The sequence below is a fragment of the Boleophthalmus pectinirostris genome, unplaced genomic scaffold, assembly GCF_026225935.1.
Source record: "Boleophthalmus pectinirostris isolate CB_2022bp ecotype Guang Dong unplaced genomic scaffold, ASM2622593v1 HiC_scaffold_1, whole genome shotgun sequence".
Classification (NCBI taxonomy): domain Eukaryota; kingdom Metazoa; phylum Chordata; class Actinopteri; order Gobiiformes; family Gobiidae; genus Boleophthalmus; species Boleophthalmus pectinirostris.
In genome coordinates this window covers 4454598-4476086 of record NW_026570970.1, presented here as the reverse complement: position 1 = coordinate 4476086, position 21489 = coordinate 4454598, and the positions used below count along the sequence as shown (strand labels likewise).

The 21489-nt window shown below is 40.6% G+C and overlaps 1 protein-coding gene across 2 annotated transcripts in view; it reads right to left on the bottom strand.

Annotated features, from left to right (window-relative positions):
* Positions 1-20849, bottom strand: part of LOC110159955 (homeobox protein PKNOX1) — a 32451-nt gene extending 11602 nt beyond the window's left edge. The window contains exons 1-5 of one of the 2 annotated variants that reach the window (XM_055152198.1): positions 20701-20835; positions 14395-14498; positions 6121-6248; positions 3022-3193; positions 1051-1251 (exon numbers count right to left, since the gene is read on the bottom strand). In XM_055152198.1, the coding sequence (XP_055008173.1) occupies positions 1051-1251; positions 3022-3193; positions 6121-6248; positions 14395-14442 (549 nt within the window). In that variant the 5' untranslated portion in view covers positions 14443-14498; positions 20701-20835. Of the gene's footprint in view, positions 1-1050; positions 1252-3021; positions 3194-6120; positions 6249-14394; positions 14499-20700 lie in introns of both variants that reach the window. The other variant, XM_055152199.1, reaches the window with a different exon arrangement.
* Between the last annotated feature and the right edge of the window lie 640 nt (positions 20850-21489).

Below are 21489 nucleotides of genomic sequence, written 5' to 3'. Positions count from 1 at the left end.
CTGAGTAATCAAATCATTGAAGCTCTAGTGTGTCCTGTGAGGAGCTCTGTCAGATTCACCTCTAAGCTGTGGAGACACTGGCGCTCTTGTCTGTATACGTTATAACATGCACTGTATTTAACTTTTTATTCTTACTATTGTTTTTTTTTTTTATACTATGAACCAGATATCATGTGTTCTTAATAAAGATTCAATTGAATTGAATTGAATTGTAGGTTGCTGTGCGTAGTGTGACCAAACAGGTGTGTACATGTGTCTCTGCATCAGAAGGAGCAAGACACAAACAGTGGGTCAGTCTGCAACGTACCAAAGCACAAATGTGGATTTAACGATGATTTGTACAAGAAATTCCACGCTTTCCGTTGTGTTCGGGACAAGTGTGAGTCCATGTGCACAGTGTATAAAGCAGCACATATGTTTCTGTGTCCAGTGGGAAAAAGTTTTTCCAGGTGAGAGTCGCTCAATGTGGATGACGAGGCCCCGCCCCCCTCCCCCTGTACGGTGTCCTGGTTTTGACAAACGCAAATATAGTCACACTAACCTGTATTCACCTGAGTCATGTTTTTAATCTGACAGAAATTGAACCACATCAGCGACACAAAAGCTGTAGTTTTATCTTCGCTTAGTTTATGCAAATTAGCGACGCGGTTTTAAGTTTCGTTTCTGTGAGATTTGAACAAAACTGAATTAAACACATTATAATGTCAAACGGGCTGATGTGGCTCTAGAGTCGTTACGGTTTATATGTCGTAAAGTTGAATTTATTTATGCAGATTAGTAGTGCAGATAGTAATAATAATGATGATCATTTTAATATAAAAACGTTAATGATTAATCCATAATCGATCGTTAATTCTTCCGACGATCGATTAAGAAAATTTCATCGAATGCCCGTCCCTTAAGAGCGCGTCTAATAGCCCGGAAAATACAGTAAGTTCAATCATATATTGTTGTATTATTATTGCTGTTTGTTCTGAACTCTGTGTGTTCCTTCAGTCTTTTACAAACGTTGCCTGAAGTTACATAGATCATCCTCTGTGGGGGTCGTACCGGGGTCTTGGTGGGGGAGAAGCCCTGGGCCTGTCCGGGCACAGGGGAGTAGGGGCTGCCGGGCTCTCCGCTCAGCAGCGTCTCACTGTTCATCTTGGTCTTCAGACAGGCGATGTAGCGGCTGCAGAAGTCTTTACACAAGTCACTGACCTTCTCCAGCTCCAGCAGGTGGATCCTCAGCACCTGGATGGCCTTCACCATCTGAAGCACAAGAGCAGGCAGGGTGAACTTCAGGGTACAAACAAGAGGGACGTTTCTAGATTTACTAGAAGACTACAAAGTCCAGACTCTGCTTTGTCCATGTTTTGATATGTGGCTCCTGATAAAACGTTGGACTCTCCTGACAGTTAAATAAAAGTGAAATAAATCTGTCTATCATTCGTTCAATCGTTTTTCAATATAAAACCAAAAATAAGAAAACAAAAAAACAACAATTTTCTTCATTGTTTGTCTCCAAATCCAAAATGAAAAAAAACAGATAATGATTTGTTTTTTCAGTTTTCGATTTTGTGTTTAAATGAAAAATGGAAAAAACAGATAACGACCGTTTCCCGTTTACGTGAATCAGGACTGAACCAGGTCTGAACCAGGTCTGAACCAGGTCTGAACCAGGTCTGAACCAGGACTGAACCAGGACTGAACCAGGTCTGAACCAGGACTAAACCAGGACTAAACCAGGTCTGAACCAGGTCTGAACCAGGTCTGAACCAGGTCTGAACCAGGACTGAACCAGGACTGAACCAGGTCTGAACCAGGACTAAACCAGGACTGAACCAGGACTGAACCAGGTCTGAACCAGGTCTGAACCAGGTCTGAACCAGGACTGAACCAGGACTAAACCAGGACTGAACCAGGTCTGAACCAGGACTAAACCAGGACTGAACCAGGACTGAACCAGGACTGAACCAGGACTGAACCAGGTCTGAACCAGGTCTGAACCAGGACTAAACCAGGTCTGAACCAGGTCTGAACCAGGTCTGAACCAGGACTGAACCAGGACTGAACCAGGTCTGAACCAGGTCTGAACCAGGTCTGAACCAGGACTGAACCAGGACTGAACCAGGACTGAACCAGGATTGAACCAGGACTGAACCAGGACTGAACCAGGACTGAACCAGGAATGGAACCAGACTGAACCAGGACTGAACCAGGACTGAACCAGGACTAAACCAGGACTAAACCAGGACTGAACCAGGACTGAACCACATCTGAACCAGGACTGAACCAGGTCTGAACGAGGTCTGAACCAGGTCTGAACCAGGACTGAACCAGGACTGAACCAGGACTGAACCAGACTGAACCAGGACTGAACCAGGTCTGAACCAGGTCTGAACCAGGACTGAACCAGGACTGAACCAGGTCTGAACCAGGTCTGAACCAGGACCGAACCAGGAGTAAACAAGGACTGAATCAGTTCCGGGACTAGACAAGAACCAGACCGGGACTGAGACCGGAACCAGACCAGAACTGAAAACATTTTAGTCCTGTTTTTGTCCTGTTTTAGTCCTGGTTCTGTCCTGGTTCAGTCCGTTGTCCGTTTTTTCCATTCTTCATTTAAACACAAAATTGAAAACTGAAAAAAAACGAATCATTATCTGTTTTTTCATTTTGATTTTGGAGACAAATAACGAAGAAAACTGTTGTTTTTCGTTTTCTTATTTTTCGTTTTATATTGAAAAACAAATAAATGAATGACACACGGATTGAAATAAACAAGTAATTTAAGTTTGGGACTAGTTCTTTCCCAATAATGGAATGGAATAGTGGAATTACAAAAACATACTCCATTACAAGTCAAAAGTCAACATGTATGTATGAAAAAATACTCCTCAAAGTACTTATTTTAAACAAATTTATATTTTTTAAGTTTGTGAATCCGCTGCACTCAGCTGATGTGGGGTCAGGGGCTACATTAGAGCGTGGGTGTGAAATGCCTCAGGACGGTCACGCGGTCACAGCAGAACTTCTCACCAGGTTGTCCAGCTCGGGGTCCTCGCTGAAGAAGGGCTTGCCCTCCTTCTCCTGGTTCCTCACGAAGTTCTCGATGTCCACGTCAAAGCTGGCCGACGTGATGCAGTCCGAGCTCATGGTGGACTGCTCGCACTTCTCAAACAGCAGGGCCAGCAGCGGGAACAGAGGGTGTCTGTGGGGACAAGGACTCGCATCAAAACGGAATCCAACAAATGCTAACGTGGGCAAACCTCCTCATCAAAGCCTGATTTTGTCACATCTCGGGAGCTAAGAAGGCCCGGGCCTGGTCAATACCACTGGGAAAATCAGGTGGCACAGTGGGGCACCAGTGGCAAAAACTGTTATGTCCATAAACTGTATATATAAATGGACATAGTTAACGTACAAGTTGGAAATAGGAAGTTCTAATGCGGCTTCTGACCCTGGCTCCCATTGACTTATATTAAAATATTGTGGTCCCTCTCTGTAACTGCTGCTGCCAGCCTCGTCATTTTGGTCTTAAAATGTTCATCTTAACCTGCTCTACATGACCCTAGTGAGTTTTTTTTGTCCGTCAAAAAAGTGGGAGTCGGAAGAAAATCGAACGCAGGGAGAGTTTGACTGGAGCCGAACGCTGCGGGTGACGTCACAGTGGCTTAGTCCACTTCTTTATACAGTCTGTGGTTGTGTCCTTCGGCGTCACCCACACTGCCAAGTATGAAAGTGGAGTGAGGGTTGGTGGTGGTCGGAGATTGCCAGCCTCACTTCCGTCCGTCTGTCCCAGGGCAACTGTGGCTACAATAGTCTCTTACCACGCTAGGTGTAGAATACATGAATAATGCTCTTTGAAAAGTGGATGAAAAAACACTGCATAAAACTAATGCATTATTAAGCAGTGTGCCTTCAAACTTTTTTTGTCACTTCATGCTACAAACATGTTGTGGTTTATGACATGAGCTCAACTACACCTGTGGCTGTTATTCACATTATATTAAACTTAAAGATGCAGTGTGTAAATATTCCAGCGGAGGGTCTGTCACCTGCTTATGTCCATCATATAGGCGAGTTTCACTGTTGACAAAAGCGTGCGTTGCATGTTGGGAATTATTTTGGTCGGCGGCAAAAAACACTAATTCAACATGACGGACAGAGCGAGAAAGCACGTAAAGAGTATTGATCCCGGTTATTTATCCACTCTAACGGCAGAGGACCCAAGATCATTTGACCAGAAATTGGTCATAAGCATCGACGGACGCCACATCACCCTTTTCAACCCCGACAAAAGGTGGACCAAACCAAATTTCTGGTCAGAATCACCAACTACCTGGACAAATATTCACTTCAGCGATATCCACAATGACTTGGTGGAAACTCCTGGGCCATTCACAGCAGAAAAGATGAAAACCTCCAAGAGTCTCGATGTGTTGTTGAACTTGTTGGAGTCCACGGTTTGTTAGGATCTTCTACGTTTGCTCTGCGAATGTTTGAAAGTCGTTTAATTCACCGTTAGCAGTTCTTTTCACTCGGAATACGAAAAAGACATTTTCCTTCTTCCGTGCTTCTATTCGTGCATCCGATAATGCAGCAGGAATTTACCATTATCGGGGAGAAATACGCAAGGTTACGCACTGTGTTTGACGCTACCGTGTTTCTTGCCTCCGACCAAAATATTTCCCAGCAGCAACGCGGGCTTTTAATAACAATGACGTCAGCTGAAACTCTCCTATTATTTTGCTCGTTTTCCAGTGGTGACGCCTCCAGGTCATGCACAGGTCGGGGTCTCGTTTACAATGCGTGCAAATCTTGTGAGATTTTCCCCATGTTTTTACATTTGGATTGGACAAAAAAGTTTAAGCGCTGGCAAGTTACATTTCTTGAGAAGCTGTAGTTCCAAAAAAAAGTTCCACAATGACAGCAGAAATATTAAACATAAACCATTAAATATGAGGCTAAAACTGAGAACTGAATCACAATATGTATTTATTATAAATGATGTTAAAATCTCATCTTGTCTGGTGGAAGTTGTGTCTTGTAAACTTTAGATAAGAATTCCAAGTTTATAAATGAGACTCACAAGTGTGTGGAGAGGTGCCTCGCTCACAGAATGCAAGTGGAATGGCTCTTTTTTCAATGGTAAGTGAAAAATGTTTTAATGTTTCACTGTGGAACATTCCGGGCAAAGAAATAGCATGAAAAATAAAACCAAAAACTGATCTTGACCCGAAAAAGTCAAATTGTGAACCGTTTACCATATTCTTTGGATTATAAGGCGCAATATCAATAATGTTGAATTTTCTCATCTATTTTAAATGGAAAGTGAATTTGCTACTGTGTCCCTGATGCACTGTGGTTTGTATGTACGGTGTCTGTCTTTCTTTTTCTGTTATTATTTATAGATTGTGCGCAACCAGAGCTGTGCAAACTGAATTACCCTTTGGGATTAATAAAGTTGTTGATTGATTGATAAGTAACACTCGATTATAAGGAGCATTAAGTGAAACAAACGAACGACACTTGAGACTGATCCTTAGTCCAGGCGTCCAGGATCCATCGGCAGATCGTGGTGTAATTCTCCCGGCGTTGCCTCGTCTTGGCGAATGTGGATTATGAATGTGAATGTGGGTGGATCATTTATTTAACTTTGTTTTTCATTTCCTATGAGGACGACTCAAATATACATTGAGTAATAATGTGTTTAATGCAGCTTTGACGCATTTGTTTACATTTTACAGAAACTAAACTGAACTGAAACTGAACTGAAAAAATAACAGCTCGCTCCTTTATTCTGCGAGGCTCCTAACCATGTTCGTCGTAATGCTCCGACAATCCATCCAACGGTGCGGCTTCGTAGTTTACCAAAGTCGTACTAAAACATTTTGACAGATTTTTGAGCACCGTCTACCAAATAAAATCGATTCCAGGCCAGTAAACGCAACCAGAATTAACACATAAGGCGCACTGTTGATTTTTTGAGAACATTTGAGACTTTAAGTGCGCCTTATAGTCCGAAAAATACGGTATATTTTTATGGATTCCCTTGAAAAAATAAACTTATCAGCATCAGACGTCAAGAGCTGCTTCTATAGTTTATCTGTAATGGGGCGAGGTCGAGTCTGTTACCTGTAGATGGAGGCTTTGTCTGCGTCCATGGGGCTCTGTGGTTCTGTGTTGGGACTGTGGTCATCAGACAGTGTCCCCTCCATGAACTTCTGATCAGACTCACTGTCCACCTTCACACCGCCCTGCATCTGCAAGCGCACACACAATATATATATTAAACAAACATACGCACAATTTCATCAAAACTATAGCAGAGGTTGAGGATTTCTTGAATGGTGGTAGTGGGTGAAACTGCAACCATGACTGAAAAAAAATAAAAAATTCAATGATATTTTCCATAAAGAATGAAGATACTTTTGCATGAGGGTAAAAAACAGCCATGCCACAACTCCACAACTACCAAACTCAGAGTCTTTGTTGTGATATTTTACTATACCAGCGTATCCCCAGGTTTGACTACACCAAATTTAAGACCTTTGTAAGACCACTTAAATGAAAATTAAGACCAACATTGCACTCATTATGCGGTCGAAAAAAAACAGATCTAATTCTAATAATGACAGACCAACTACTATATTTAGGACATGGGCGCCCACAACTTTTCAGCAAGTGAGCGACTTATAAAATGAGCAAGTCAAAATGGGTTAGGTCGCTTTGTTCGTACCCGTAGGTAAAGTTGCTTTGCAGATTTGAGAGGCAGGTTCCACATTTTTCACATTTCATTCATCCACAAAACGTATAAAAACACAATTACAAAATGAAGTGTTACAGAGCTGCAGTGCAGAACGGTTTGTTCCATAAACAATGAGTTAAATTCATCCATCACGCTTGGCTAAAATCACAATAAATATTAAATATGTTAAAAACACACAATCTTAGATAAACAGATTACAATTTATTCATAAGTACGAAAGCAGCCAGAACGAAGCTCCTTTTAAACTGATTCGTTCTAGATCTTGGGACTAAAAGCCTCAGACCAGAAGGAAGCAGCTGAAACTCCGAGTTTAGTGAATGTTGCACGTCTTTTAAAATCCTCTGGGACGTTGTCTGTAAGTGTCTCGAGTACAGAGAGTCCAGGCGGCTCTGAGGATGGAGAATCACCGAACTCGTCCATTTAACCGACTGATTCAGGGAGTTCTTGTTTTTAGCAGAGACGTTCCCAAACCACGAGACCAACAAAAACCTTAAAACTGATTCCATAAATGTTTTATAAAACAGTGTCATCATGGTTCTGTCTACACGGTAAAAGGAAAACTTTCTCAGACAATGAAGGCGCTGGTGGCCTCTTTTACCCACAGCAGAACAATTATCGTCAAAACTCAATTTTGAATCTATGAGTGTTCCAAGATACTTACATGAGTCCACACACTCAACTGACTGCCCCTTTACCTCTGGCTGCGTTCAGACTGCAGCCTGAAGTGATCCAAATCCGATTTTTGGCCCCTATGTGACCTGTATCTGATCTTTTAATGACAGTCTGAACGACACAGATCCGATTTTTTCAAATGTGACCCAGGACACTTGGATATGTGCTCCTGAAACTGATACATATCTGATCTTTTGACATGCGACTTCAGTCTGAACGGTCAAAGTGCATTCATCCACCTACACGTTATCAACAAGACACAAACATCACTATTCTGCGCTGAAGTTGGCGAAAATTGTTAATGAACTCCGTGTCACTGAAGTGAAGCACATCACCACTCACCACTCTTGGCTCCGTCTCCACATCCACACGTTCCTTTCAACGGACTGAACCACAAACCGCCACGACCAAAAACCTCGTCCTTCTCCTTCTGGCTCCGGTACGAGAGGAACTTTAAAATCTCCAGGTGCTCGATGCTGCGTCCATGTTTGGACAACTTCTGTAAACACAGAGTACGCTCGCAGCGGTTGACGTCGTCGTGTCTCCAGTGCACATGTGGGACACTTTTGGGCCGTTTAATGTTCACACTGGAGACACATACAAGTCACATTTAACTGTAAATGTGAACGACCTCGCAAAAACATCGGATTTCACAAAAACATCGGAATTGAGCGTTAAGCCCTGCAGTCTGAACGTAGCCTCTGTGACGTCACACTGAGGCGCTCGCTTTCGAAAATCATTAATCATATCCTTCGTTTTGGATACATTTCGGTGTAGATACGACTCTTCGCACTATTTTACAAAGTCCTCAACAACTGGCCCATGTTGGTTTTCATTTTGTGGAATGATCTACCGACTACAAAGCCAAACAAACTGTACTGCACTGAAACACTCTGCGCCTCTTTTTTTTTGGACCCTCAGCCACGGTTTGAGAACCCCTTCTTAAAAAGAACCTCCACCGGCACTTTACAGAAAAGTGGGTCAGATTTTTAAACCTGTTTTTTCCAAGTTCCTAACTATTCTCTTCCTGGTTTTGGAGTGGGATTCAGCCTCTGCACATTTCCCGAACCAAACGCACATTGTGACAAACACAGATGCATTTGTGTACTTTTATTAGGCAAACTTCAGCTTCATGTTGTTGTTGTTGTTGTTTTGGGGTTGTTTTCCCCTCCGTTTAACATCACACTGCAGCCTGGTTGAGTTTATAAAAAAAAAATAGGCTAATGATATTTAAGACTTTTGTGAAAAAATTAAGACTTGGACAACATAATTTAAGACTTTTTAAGGCCTTAATTTAGGAACATGAAATTTTAAAATCTTTTTATGGCTTTTAAGACGCCGCGGCTGCCCTGTATACTTAAAATGACACAAAAAACATTTCAATTATGACTCAAATAAACCCTTTTTATTTTTTAAAAACACTACATTCGCGTCAGAGAAGCTTGTGTTATCGCAGAATCAGCATTTTCTTAATATAACCAATATTGTGAGACTGAGGAGATTTATGCACTGTGTAACTTTTTGCTCTGCCTGGAATGTTCCACAGTGTGACTTTAAACAGCTCTAACTTACATTTACTCAATTACAGGTGGTTTTAAAGCTCAAAAATACAAAAAAAACAACAACATTCTGACTGTGAACGGGGTCGCCTCTCCACACATCTGACTTGTAACTTGGTTTGGTTTAGTCTCCATGAAGATAGAAAGGTTTAATGCCGTACTGTGAAACATTCCAGACAAAGCAATAACATCTCCATGGGGGAAAAGTGTTTGACGGAGCCTCCACCAGAGAAAAGTTACACAACACGGTGCTTTAACCACCTCTGACTAAAGGATGGATTTGCATGTTTTCGTGTCAAATTAAACCTCCCGAAGGAAAGTGGCAGGAGTATAAAAGGCACTTTGGTCCGTAGGTCACATGAGGCGGGGCCAGAGGCTTTAAGTAAACAGACAGAAGAGGGTCTTTGGCACCAGTCACATGAGAGCACTCACTTCACCAAACAAAAGAAACACAAACAACTGCCCCAAACACGACCTGAAAGCAAAGACTCGTGTTCTGAAAAAGGTACAGCTCATCCCGTCCCATACTTCAACAGTGTTGGGGAATAACAGATTACATGTACTGGAGTTACGTAATCAGAGTACAAATTATGAGTAACTGTATTCAGTTACAGTTACTGTTTCAGTGAGTGGTAATTGGATTACAGTTGGTTGAAATAAATGGATTGCACGGCGGTATTTTCCTGTTTTCCTATACCCACCCCCCACCTTTTTTTTTTCTTTTTTTCGGTAATTCCACTCACTGCCGGAAACTAAACCAGGTCTAAACTAGATCTAAACCAGGACTAAACCAGGACTAAAGCAGGACTAAAGCAGGACTAAAACCAGTATAAACTAGATCTAAACCAGGTCTAAATCAGGACTAAACTAGATCTTAACTAGACCTAAACCAGGTCTAAACCAGTTCTAAACCAGGTCTAAACCTTGACTAAAACCAGGTCTAAATTAGATCTAAACTAGACCTAAACCAGGTCTAAGCCAGGCCTAAACCAGGTCTAAAATTGGTCTAAACCAGGACTGAACCAGGACTAAAACAGGACTGAACCACAACTAAACCAGGACTAAACCAGGACTAAAACAGGATTTAACAGGACTAAACCAGGACTAAATCCTGCTGTGTGGACGTGTCTCTTCTATCCATAATATTTTTAATACGGTTCAGTAAAGTTTGGTCTTTTTATTTTCTTTTAGCAGATAAAACATTTTATATTATGATTTCCTCGTCTTTGCTTCTCTACAGCAAATCAATTAATCCAAAGTATTCAGATTACGTTACTCACTTTAAGTAATTTAATGGATTACGTTACAAACTACATTTTGGGGTGTTTAATCTGTAATCTGTAGGGGATTACATTTTAAAAGTCACCTTCCCAACACTGTACTTTAATAACTTTAAAGACGAGGTGTTTTACTTAAAAGGTGCGCTATGTCACTTTTTAGTTGCAATTCTGTATGACTGAAAGACATTTATTCCACATCCATCTCTCTTAATGTGAAATTTATGATGATTATTTAAGTTTTGATTTTTTTGTCTTGTGATTTTAATGTCGTTCTTATTCTGTAAAGCACTTTGAATTACTTTGTGCACGAATTGTCTTGCCTTTTGGGTCCGTCACCTGCTTCTTTCTATGAAAATGTCTTTGCTTTGCCTGGAATGTTCCACAGTGTGACATTAAACAGCTCTATTTTACATTTACTCAATTACAGGTGGTTTTATAGCTCAAAAACACCTAGAAAAACAGACATTCTGACTGTGAGCGGGGTCGCCTCTCCACAGATCTGACCTGTAACTTGGCCTGGTTTGGTCTCCATGAAAACGGAAAGGTTTAATGCCACACTGTGGAACATTCCAGACATGGAGAAAAGCATTTGACTGATCCTCCATCAGAAAAGTTACACCTTTAACACCTGACATCTTTAGATCACCATGTTCCATTTATTGTTTTGAAAATGTTGTTGTTTTGCCGAAAACAATGTACCGTATTTTTCGGACCAGGAGGTGCACTTAAAATCCTTTAATTTTCTCAAAAATTGACAGTGCCCCTTATGTATTAACTCTGGTTGTGCTTACTGACCTCGACGCGGCGCTCTAAAACCTGTCAAAATGTTTAAGGGCTTGTTTACACGAGGACACTTGCAGGTAAAAATTACAATATATTTTATGGGAAGTGCCTTTTGTTTAGACGGCGACAGCGTTTTTGGGGCTTCAAAAATGCAAAAATCTGAAACCACCTCCAGAGTGGAAAAGTTGAATACGCTCTGTCGTAGCGTTTCTGTCTACACTGCCCAAGACGCAAAACTCTGGTCAGATCTGCATCTTTGTCACATACATACAGTACACAGAAAGAAACATGTCGGATGGCACGCATACACAATCAAATTCCACACACTTTTGCATCACCGTATGCAAGTAGATTTCCTCCCAAAAACACTCGTCTAAATGCAGAATAAAAAGTGAAGACGCAACGCCACTTTTACGTCTTCTGTTCAGACCGTCATCATGTAAACGTAGCCTTAGTACGACTTTGGTAAACTACGAAGCCGCACCACTTGATGGATTGTCGGAGCATTACTGCGACTGTATTTAGGAGCCTCACTAAATGGTGCCATTTAGTCTGACAGAAGCTGACGGCTTCAGCGCACAAGGAGCGAGCTGTTTTTTTCCAGCGCTTATATTTTATGCAAATGAGTCATGTGGTTTTAAGTTTCGTTCTGTAAAACATAAACAAATGTGCTCAAAGCTGCATTAAACACATTACTGCTCAATGTATATTTGAGTCGTCGTTCACCAGGACAGGGAGGCGATGCCGGGCAAATTACAACACGATCTGCCGATGGATCGTGGACGCCTGGACTAAGGATCAGTCTCAAGTGTCGTCCGTTTGTTTCACTTAATGCTCCTTATAATCCAGTGCAACTTATGTATGAAAATAGACGAGAGAATTCAACATTATTGATATTGCTCCTTATAGTCCGAAAAATACGGTATTCGCATGTTTTATAACTTTCACTTTCGCTTTTGTATATGTATAGAGAAATGTTGTGTGGGAGCATGGGAGACAGGCTCGTCGGCGGAGCCTTAGCCTAAATCTCACAGCGACCTGTTAAGAGAATCTGCTCTATTCACGCTTGCGTCACAAACCAGGAAGACGTTTGGAAACATGCGATGACGACTTCCGGTGTAGTTCCCGACACTGAGCTCGCCGACCGACTGATCAAACCCACTGAAGTAAAAACACTAGGGATGTAACGATAACCAAATATTTATTTACATCTCTATTTATTTATTTATTTTTTTTACTACTTGTTCATTGGACTGCTAAATGTTGTTGTTTTGAATGTATTTACTTTTTAACATTGCTTTTTTATTATTGTTTTTATCTCTTTCTGGATCTCTGGGCCTCGGGGAGCACATTTCGTTCTGTCATGTGTTCCTCTCGCATGTTTGAATGACAAATAAAGAACCTTGAACCTTGAACCTTATTACGATATTTTGTGGAGGCTAAGAAAACTGTGAACACACTACTTTTTCCTCTTAAATCGAAATGAAAGACGCTGGTTCTGTCATAATCCAAAGACCTAAAGTTTAAAAGTGCTTATAACTGTTTTTTTTCCATGTAGTCTGCACTGAAATAGAGCAAAGGATCATGGTCTATGTAGTTCTGTGTTTTATTACTGCACCAAAACTAATAATTCATTTATCCTGAGACTTTTGCCGATACGAAATCACAATATTTTGGTTATAATTACATCCCTACCTGTCACCTAACCCTCTCACCCAGCCCAACCCCCCTCCAGCTGATCACATGACCCGCTTCTGATCTCAGCAGACCCCCACTGGCTGCCGAGAGCCCCTTCTGCCGGCCAGCATGTGACAACTGCCCACAAAGCCGAGATTGAGCTAAAAATACAGGCTGCCCGAGGTGGAACATTCTGATTAGTCAGAGATTGTTCTTGAATCACAACTCGCTCCCAAACTTGGCACCAGAAGAAAGAGGCGTCTGTGGGAGATTTGCATAAGAGCAGCCAGGCACCACTCTTTAACGCGCAGGCTCGCACACATACACACACACACACACACACACACCACACAAATACACACACACACAGACACGCACACGGATACACATGCTCGCACACACACACACACAAGAATACACACGCACCAATACACACAGACGCGCACACGGATACACACACACACACACACACACAGAATACACACACACAGACGCGCACACGGATACACATACACACACACACACGGATACACACACAGAGACACAGAGACACAGCGACACACACCAATACACACACACACAAATACACACACAGACACACACAGACACACAAGAATACACACACGAATACACACACAGAGACACAGAGACACACACAGAGACACACACACAGACACACACACACGCACGCACACGTTTCACAAGGAGACATTATAGGTAGAAGAAAGCAGCACAAACAAAACAAATTAATGAACAAATGAAACACACACACAAAGAGAAAGATGGACGAGGAAACAAAAGTGTAAAAGAATAGAAAAGTGTAATTAAAAAAGTATGCTGATGAAGACTTAATTATTATTAAAAATATATATTAATTTGAAAAAAACATGAGTTATGATTTGTAAATCATGATTTTAAAAAGGTGCATTGCGTAACTTTTCTTCTGGAGAGTCAGTCAAAAGCTTTTTTTTATTGCTTTGGGGGCATTCGTGTTCAGTCTTCTCAGTCGTCTTTATAAGTTTGTTTAAATGTTAAATCGTTCAGTGGTGCAGAAGTAACGGTGCGATCGACTGACATGATACAGACAGGACAGAGGCTCTTTCTGCAGGAGACATGCGCAGTAGAGCCAAGTGACAGTGGTGCAGGAGGAACAGGAGCAGCAGATACTCACACACAAGACTAGAACCTCTCCACACTTCACAAAAACATTTTAATATAGAAGTCGCACCGGAGAATAAGTCACAGGAAACACACAAACCATGAAAAAAAGTGACACTTATAGTCCGAAAAATACAGAAAATATGTTGTATTTTCTGAGTGCCACAGCTTTTTCAACTTTGTATTTGAACTGGTCCCTGCACTGAACAATGTCTACACATCCTGTAACACTGCCCCCTAAAATTAAACCTTTCTATCTTCATGGAAACCAAACCAGACCAATTTACGGGTCAGATCTGTGGAGAGGCGACCCCGCTCGCAGTCAGAATGTTTGTTTTTCTAAGTATTTCTGAGCTCTAAAACCAGCTGTGACTGAATAAACGTAAAGTAGAGCTGTTTAATGTCACACCGTGGAACATTCCAGGCACGGACACAAAAGCAGGTAGCGGACCCGGCGGCAGAAAAGTTACACAGTGCACCTTTAATCTTGGCCGCGCTCGGTGACACTGACCTGTTGCTCTCCTTTCTGATACTTGTCTATAGAAACCTGGGCTGCCATGGTTCACTGCTCACACTGCAGGAGCTGGAGCATTATAGAGACCGCAGACGAGACACCTGCACACACACAAACAAACAACATTAGACTGAGCGAATCACCACACGGAAACAGAAATAATTATATAAATGTAAAAGTACAAGTAAAAACAAAATAGAAAAATAAGTAATAATTTAAATATCTCAGTTATTTACAGAAGGTCGTAAGAAAAACAGTGTAAAGATGAAATGACTGACAGTGATTGTTGTACAGTTGCAGGGAGTATTATCTGTTACATAAGGGTGAGTTGTTGCACAGTTGTAGGGAGTATTATTAGTTACATAAAGGCGAGTTATTTCGCAATTGTTGGGAGTATTATCTGTTACATAAAGATGAGTTGTTGTACAATTGTAGGGAGTATTATCTGTTACATAAAAGCGAGTTGTTGTACAGTTGTAGGGAGTATTATCTGTCACATAAAGGTGAGTTGTTGTACAGTTGTAGGGAGTATTATCAGTTATATAAGGGTGAGTTGCTGTACAATTGTAGGGAGTATTACCTGTCACATAAAGGTGAGCCGTTGTACAATGGTAGGGAGTATTATCTGTTAAATAAGGGATTAGTTGTTCTATAGTTGTAGGGAGTATTATTAGTTACATAAATGCGAGTTGTTGTACAGTTGTAGGGAGTATTATCTGTGACATAAAGGTGAGTTGTTGTACAGTTGTAGGGAGTATTATCTGTTACATAAGGGTGAGTTATTGCACAATTGTTGGGAGTATTATCTGTTACATAAGGGTGAGTTGTTGTACAGTTGTAGGGAGTATTATCTGTTACATACAGATGAGTTGTTGTACAGTTGTACGGATTATTATCTGTTACATAAGGGTGACTTGTTGTGCAGTTGTAGGGAGTATTATCTGTTCCATAAGGGTGAGTTATTGTACAATTGTAGGGAGTATTATCTGTTATATACAGATGAGTTGTTGTACAGTTGTAGAGAGTATTATCTGTTACATACAGATGAGTTATTGTACAATTGTAGGGAGTATTATCTGTTATATACAGATGAGTTGTTGTACATTTGTAGGGAGTATTATCTGATGTGTTATAATGTTGTTTCCTCATCACAAACAAACCTGGAGTTGTGTTTTGTTTCATTCACATGTTTAAAACACACAAACCTGCACATTTAGGCCGAGCTCTTCTCTCAAAACAGAAAAAGCTCCGTTCCACCTTGTGATGTCATGTGGTAGGTAATACAGGAATCATTTGGATCATTTCAGTCCTAGAATTGCCAATCTGTACTGAATTAAAAGGTAAAATGTAGCTCCTAACTTGAAAACTATCACTTCATGACATCACAAGAGCATTCTCGATTATGGAAAAAAATCATTATCACGATTATTTCGGTCAATATCGAAATCAGGATTATTCAAACTATATTTTTTTAGTTACACGATGCATTTATTCAGCATTTCTCAAAAAACAAAAACAAAACAAACAAAAAAAGCACTTTGTTATTGATAATTTACGCAATTGCAATTGAAAATAAACATAGGCTACAAATATGAACTGTCGATGCCATTTTCTATGTTGCAATTTAGGCTCAGATTCAGTTCAGATTCATAATATAATTTGATTTTATATGTAATGATTGGATTTTACAGCATACTGAGGATTACATTACATTTACAGTACTATATTTGATCATTTGTATTTAATGTAATTTTAATTTAGTTTTGAATTAGTTCAGATATGAGTAGACTCATTCTTTCTCGTCTGAAAGTGGTCAATTTCATGAATAAGAACTCACTGAACACAAGAAGGGAAATTTAGCCACTTCATGAACCTTAGAGCAGTTTTGCGATGTATAAAGCATAAAATGAATAAAATATAGTTTGAACATGAAATAAGGCATAGAAAAACTTAAACGTATCCAAAATAAACTCTATATCCTGCTGTTCTACAATCTCTATATTTAAACAAATAAAATAAATATACTTATTTATATAAAAAATATCCAAAATAAACTTTAAGCTTGAATCGTTTCAACTCAATTATATGAGTTTGGAGATCGTTTGACACATAAATAAAAATCGCTATCAAAATTTAATTATTGCACAGACTTATTCTGAGGTTTGGAAACGTAAACAGACCAATAATAAAGAATTACTCAAACGCGTGTGAATGAAACAAAACACAAATCTTGAGTATGTTTTTGAGGAGATAATAACATTCTAACATGGCTTAAAGCTCGCAAAAAGAGTCAGTTTTGCAGAATAATTTTAGACAACATTTAGACATTTTCACATATAGAGGCTTTGCACCGTCACATGATCCCTATAGCAACAGTACCGACGCCGCCATGACACCGGACACACTATGTCACTGACTTCAGCAGCATCGGAGAAACATGGGCAGTTTTTGTTGTGTATTTGGTTGTTCTAGACGCTCTGAACGGGATAAAAAGATTTGGTTCTTCACTGTTCCTCTGGAAATTACTCATCAGGAGCTCAAACAAGGGAATTATCAAAAAAAGATGGGAATTATGTCTAGAGAACATAAACCGCGAAGAGATTTCCTATGGTACCATCAAGACACACTCACGTCACTTTCATCAAGGTATTTGCTATTTAAATAGTTTCATAGCTTATTTAATGAGAGAAGCACATTTAATGAACTAAAATGTAAAAAGAAAACATTTGCAGTGTGAGTGGCAGTAGAAACTGTATCTTCCAGCGCACATATAAACATGTCACTCGTCGTAGGACCCATGTTTTCTTTATTGTCTTGCTTATCCACAACTATGTCTTCTAGAATTAATCGTTTTTTGTGAGTGGATCTTTCTAACGTTCGCGAGGATCTTTTCATGGCCGATTCTTTCGAGGTTCGGCTCACAGACTCTTCGACTCGTGCGTCATGTTGATCACAGGAGCCCAGTGTGGGTTTGTAAACTAGTGTGGGTTTTCCTGGATAAATTAATGTAATTTTTGTTCAGTAAATGTGCTTCTTTCATTAAATAAGCTATGAAATAAAGAGGAACAGTGAAGAAATGAATCATTTTATCTCTTTCAGAGCGTCTAGAACAACCAAATACACAACAAAACCTGCCCATGTTTCTCCGATGCTGCTGAAGTCAATGACATAGTGTGCCCGGTGTCATGGCGGCGTAGGTTCCGTTGCTATAGGGGTCACGTGACGGTGCAAAGCCTCTTTTGCCAAATTATTTCACCCTTAGTATCTCCATGTGAGCCTATTAAATGTAAAAAAATGTGTACTATATGTTAAAATACATGAATGCCAAGACATGTAACGAGATTAAATACAGTAAAGTTCCATATTAAAATAATTCTTAGTGATTTTCCTCACCCTTATGAGCACTAATATAAAGTTAAATCACAGAAATATTAGTTATGTAGCTCATAATTGGGGGTAAACATACAATTTGAAAGTATGAAAAGAAATATTTAAACTTATTGGTGCACTGTGTAACTTTTCTGGAAAAAGATCTGCCACCTGCTTGACTCCATGTAGATTTTTTTTTCCTGGAATGTTTTAAAGTATGGAATTTAATTTAACTATATCCATGGAAACGAGCTGCCACATCACTAGGCCAGGTTACAGGACAGATCTGTGGAGAAAGTGGGCCCAGCTCAACGAAATAATGCGTGTTTTTGAAGACGTTTTGAGAAATAAAAACTCCTGTAAAAGTATAAATCCAAGATACATTTACCGATACACTTTTCCTGGAATGTTCTACCATACGGAAATTAATTTAACTATCTCCAAGGAAACAAGCTACGACATCACCGGACCAAGTTACAGGTCAGATCTGTGTAGAAAGTGGGCCCACTCACCAAAATAATGCATGTTTTTGTGGTAGTTTTGAGTAATATAAACTCCTGCAAAAGTATAAATGCAAGATACATTTACTGATACACTTTTCCTGGAATGTTCTACAGTACGGCATTTATCTCCATGGAAACAAGCTACTACATCACCAGACCAAGTTACAGGTCAGATCTGTGGAGAAAGTGGGCCCACTCGCCAAAATAATGCATGTTTTTGTGGTAGTTTTGAGTAATATAAACTCCTGCAAAAGTATAAATGCAAGATACATTTACTGATACACTTTTCCTGGAATGTTCTACAGTACGGCATTTATCTCCATGGAAACAAGCTACTACATCACCAGACCAAGTTACAGGTCAGATCTGTGGAGAAACTGGGCCGCTTGTCGAAATAATGCATGTTTTTGAAGATGTTTTGAGAAATAAAAACTCCTGTAAAAGTATAAATGCAAGATACATTTATTGATACACTTTTTTCCTGGAATGTTCTACAGTATGGCATTTAATTTATCTCCATGGAAACAACCTACCACATCACTAGAGTAAGTTACAGGTCAGATCTGTGGATAAAGCGGGCCCGTTGGTCAAAATAATGCATGTTTTTGAGGTAGTTTTGAGAAATAAAAACTCCCGCAACTTTATAAATGCAAGATACACTTTTTGTCCTGGAATGTTCTACAGTACGACATTTAATTTAACTATCTCCATGGAAACAAACTGCCACATCACTAGACCAAGTTACAGGTCAGATCTGTGGAGAGGTGGGGCCACTGACCAAAATAAGGCAAGTTTTTGTGGTAGTTTTGAGAAATAAAAACTCCTGTAAAAGTATGAAGGCAAGATACATTTATTGATACACTTTTTTCCTGGAATGTTCTACAGTACGGCATTTAATTTAACTATCTCCATGGAAACAAACTGCCACATCACTAGACCAAGTTACAGGTCAGATCTGTGGAGAAAGCGGGCCTGTTGATCAAAATAATGCATGTTTTTGAGGTAGTTTTGAGAAATAAAAACTCCTGTAACTTTATAAATGCAAGACACATTTACTGATACACTTTTCCTGGAATGTTCTACAGCACGGCATTTAATTTAACATCACCAGGCCAAGTTACAAGTCAGATCTGTGGAGAAAGTGGGCCCGCTCACCGAAATAATACATGTTTTTGTGGTAGTTACAATAGAAAAAATGTGAGATATGTTTGTTTACTCCCAGGCGAACCAATAATATCACCACGGGGACAAGCAGATGGCGGAAACTCCACTAGAAAAAAAAGTTACACAGTGCATCTTTTATTTAATTCAATGCTTTTGTTGTGTGGTTGAGGTTTGGCAGAGATTTTCAACAATGTAAATGACAAACACCAGAGTGTAAACAGTAACGAAACCATTATTGTGATTCGTTTATAAAAGATGTGTTTTGTTTTGTTTGTTTTTTTGCAAAAGGGACGCTTTTCTGTTTTGTAGTGACGGGGAGTTTATGTTTACACACCCACCACGATGGATGTAGCATTAGCACGTTAGCTCCGTGTTAGCTTCGGGGAGACACTTGAAACGACACGGGTTTGCGCTTTAAAAAAAACAAAAAAAATCGGGGACATTCTGCAAGTGTTTTTCACGAACCAAAGCGATGTTGAGTTTTACCCGAGCCAGTTTAGCTCGGCTGGTTTTGTTGTTTTCATTGGACCCGCGGCTAAGCTAAGGAGCTAACATGCTAACGAGCTAACGTGCTAACGCTAGCGGCTGTGAAAGGCGCATCTCGTGTTTGCGTGCGGCCAAAATGCCAGTGCGAAGCGCCATATTTAGCCAAAGGACCCGTCGCCAAAAAAACACTTCAAACTACGCTGGCGTGTTACAAAAAAAGCCCAGCAGCGGATTGATACGCGGCAGCAATGTGCACGCAAGCGAACACGCACCGGACTGAAATCGCGGACCCCGGGATCCCGCACGCGCAGATCTGCAAGTGCGACTGTTTTCTTGGTGTTAAGGTTAAAAGCAGCGAGCAGGCCGAAGCTTTATCTTTAGCTTTATCACACAAAAAAATAAAAATAAATAAAAAATCTCCCCACATCAGTCAATCAATCAGACGTGGGGGGACAGCTGGCCCGTGTCTCCCCTCCCTCCGCGCTCGCTCTCCGGGCCGGGCCTCGCTTCTCCGCTCGCCTTCGCGTTTCCCCACTATCCTCACTCAGCCCCCAAAACGCCGACATTTTTACCCCCTCCCTCACCCAGCCCCTGCCTCGCATTAGACAGATTTTTTTTATATTCTTCTCGTAGCGCTGCCCCGATTGCGTTTGAGTGCCGAAAAACGCGCTCCGCCGCCCTGCCCAGGTCCGCGCCGCTCGCCCTGGGGCATTTTCGCGTGCGGCCCAGATTGTTTGATTGATAGGGAACGGAAAAAGAGGGATTTTGAGTGACAGCTTACCTGAGTGCCAATCTTCGTCACACTGACAAGCGGCTGCAGCAATCGGGACCCGCAGTTGTCACGTTGCGTCATCGCGTAAGGGCCGCGGATGGCACGCAGGGCGCTCAGCTCATGAATATGGATGCAGTGGGCGGACTCATGACGTGCCCAGTCCCTCAAGTGTGAGTCTGCCTGGGACCAATGCAGTGGAAATGATACCCGCTGGCCTCCTTTTCTATGAATATCTCCGCTGCGGCTCGTATTCAGCGTGCTAAGGGACGATATCTGCGCCAGGACGCGAGTATTAGTTGTAATTTTGGATTCTAGACTATAAATTCTCAAAGGCTACTATTCCTGCCTGGGAGATGGCAGCACAGCAACAAGTTCACACTGCTATCTTGGGTAGAGTGACCTGATTTATAATAAATAAATAATAACATTCTGAAATGATTGTGTAATTAAAGGGAACTGTTGCACTCGGCCCATTCATGACCAACATGTGAGCCAGTATAGTCATTTTTTCTTTGTGTTTTGGTCATTTTAAAGCATATTTTCTGTATCTTACTGAAATAAATGACAATTTATGCCTCTCTTTACTGCCTGCAGGGAACAAATTTGTCAAAAATAGAAATTTTTTTGATAGATAAATCACAGTTTTTTGTATAAATCTGCTGGGACAGGGGACTGTCCTAGATAAATAGGGTTGTCTGGTCACCATATAATATTCCTTGCCTGGGAGATGGAAGTTTATTAACAACAAGTTCACACTACTATCTTGGGTAGAGTGACCTGATTTATAATAAATAAATA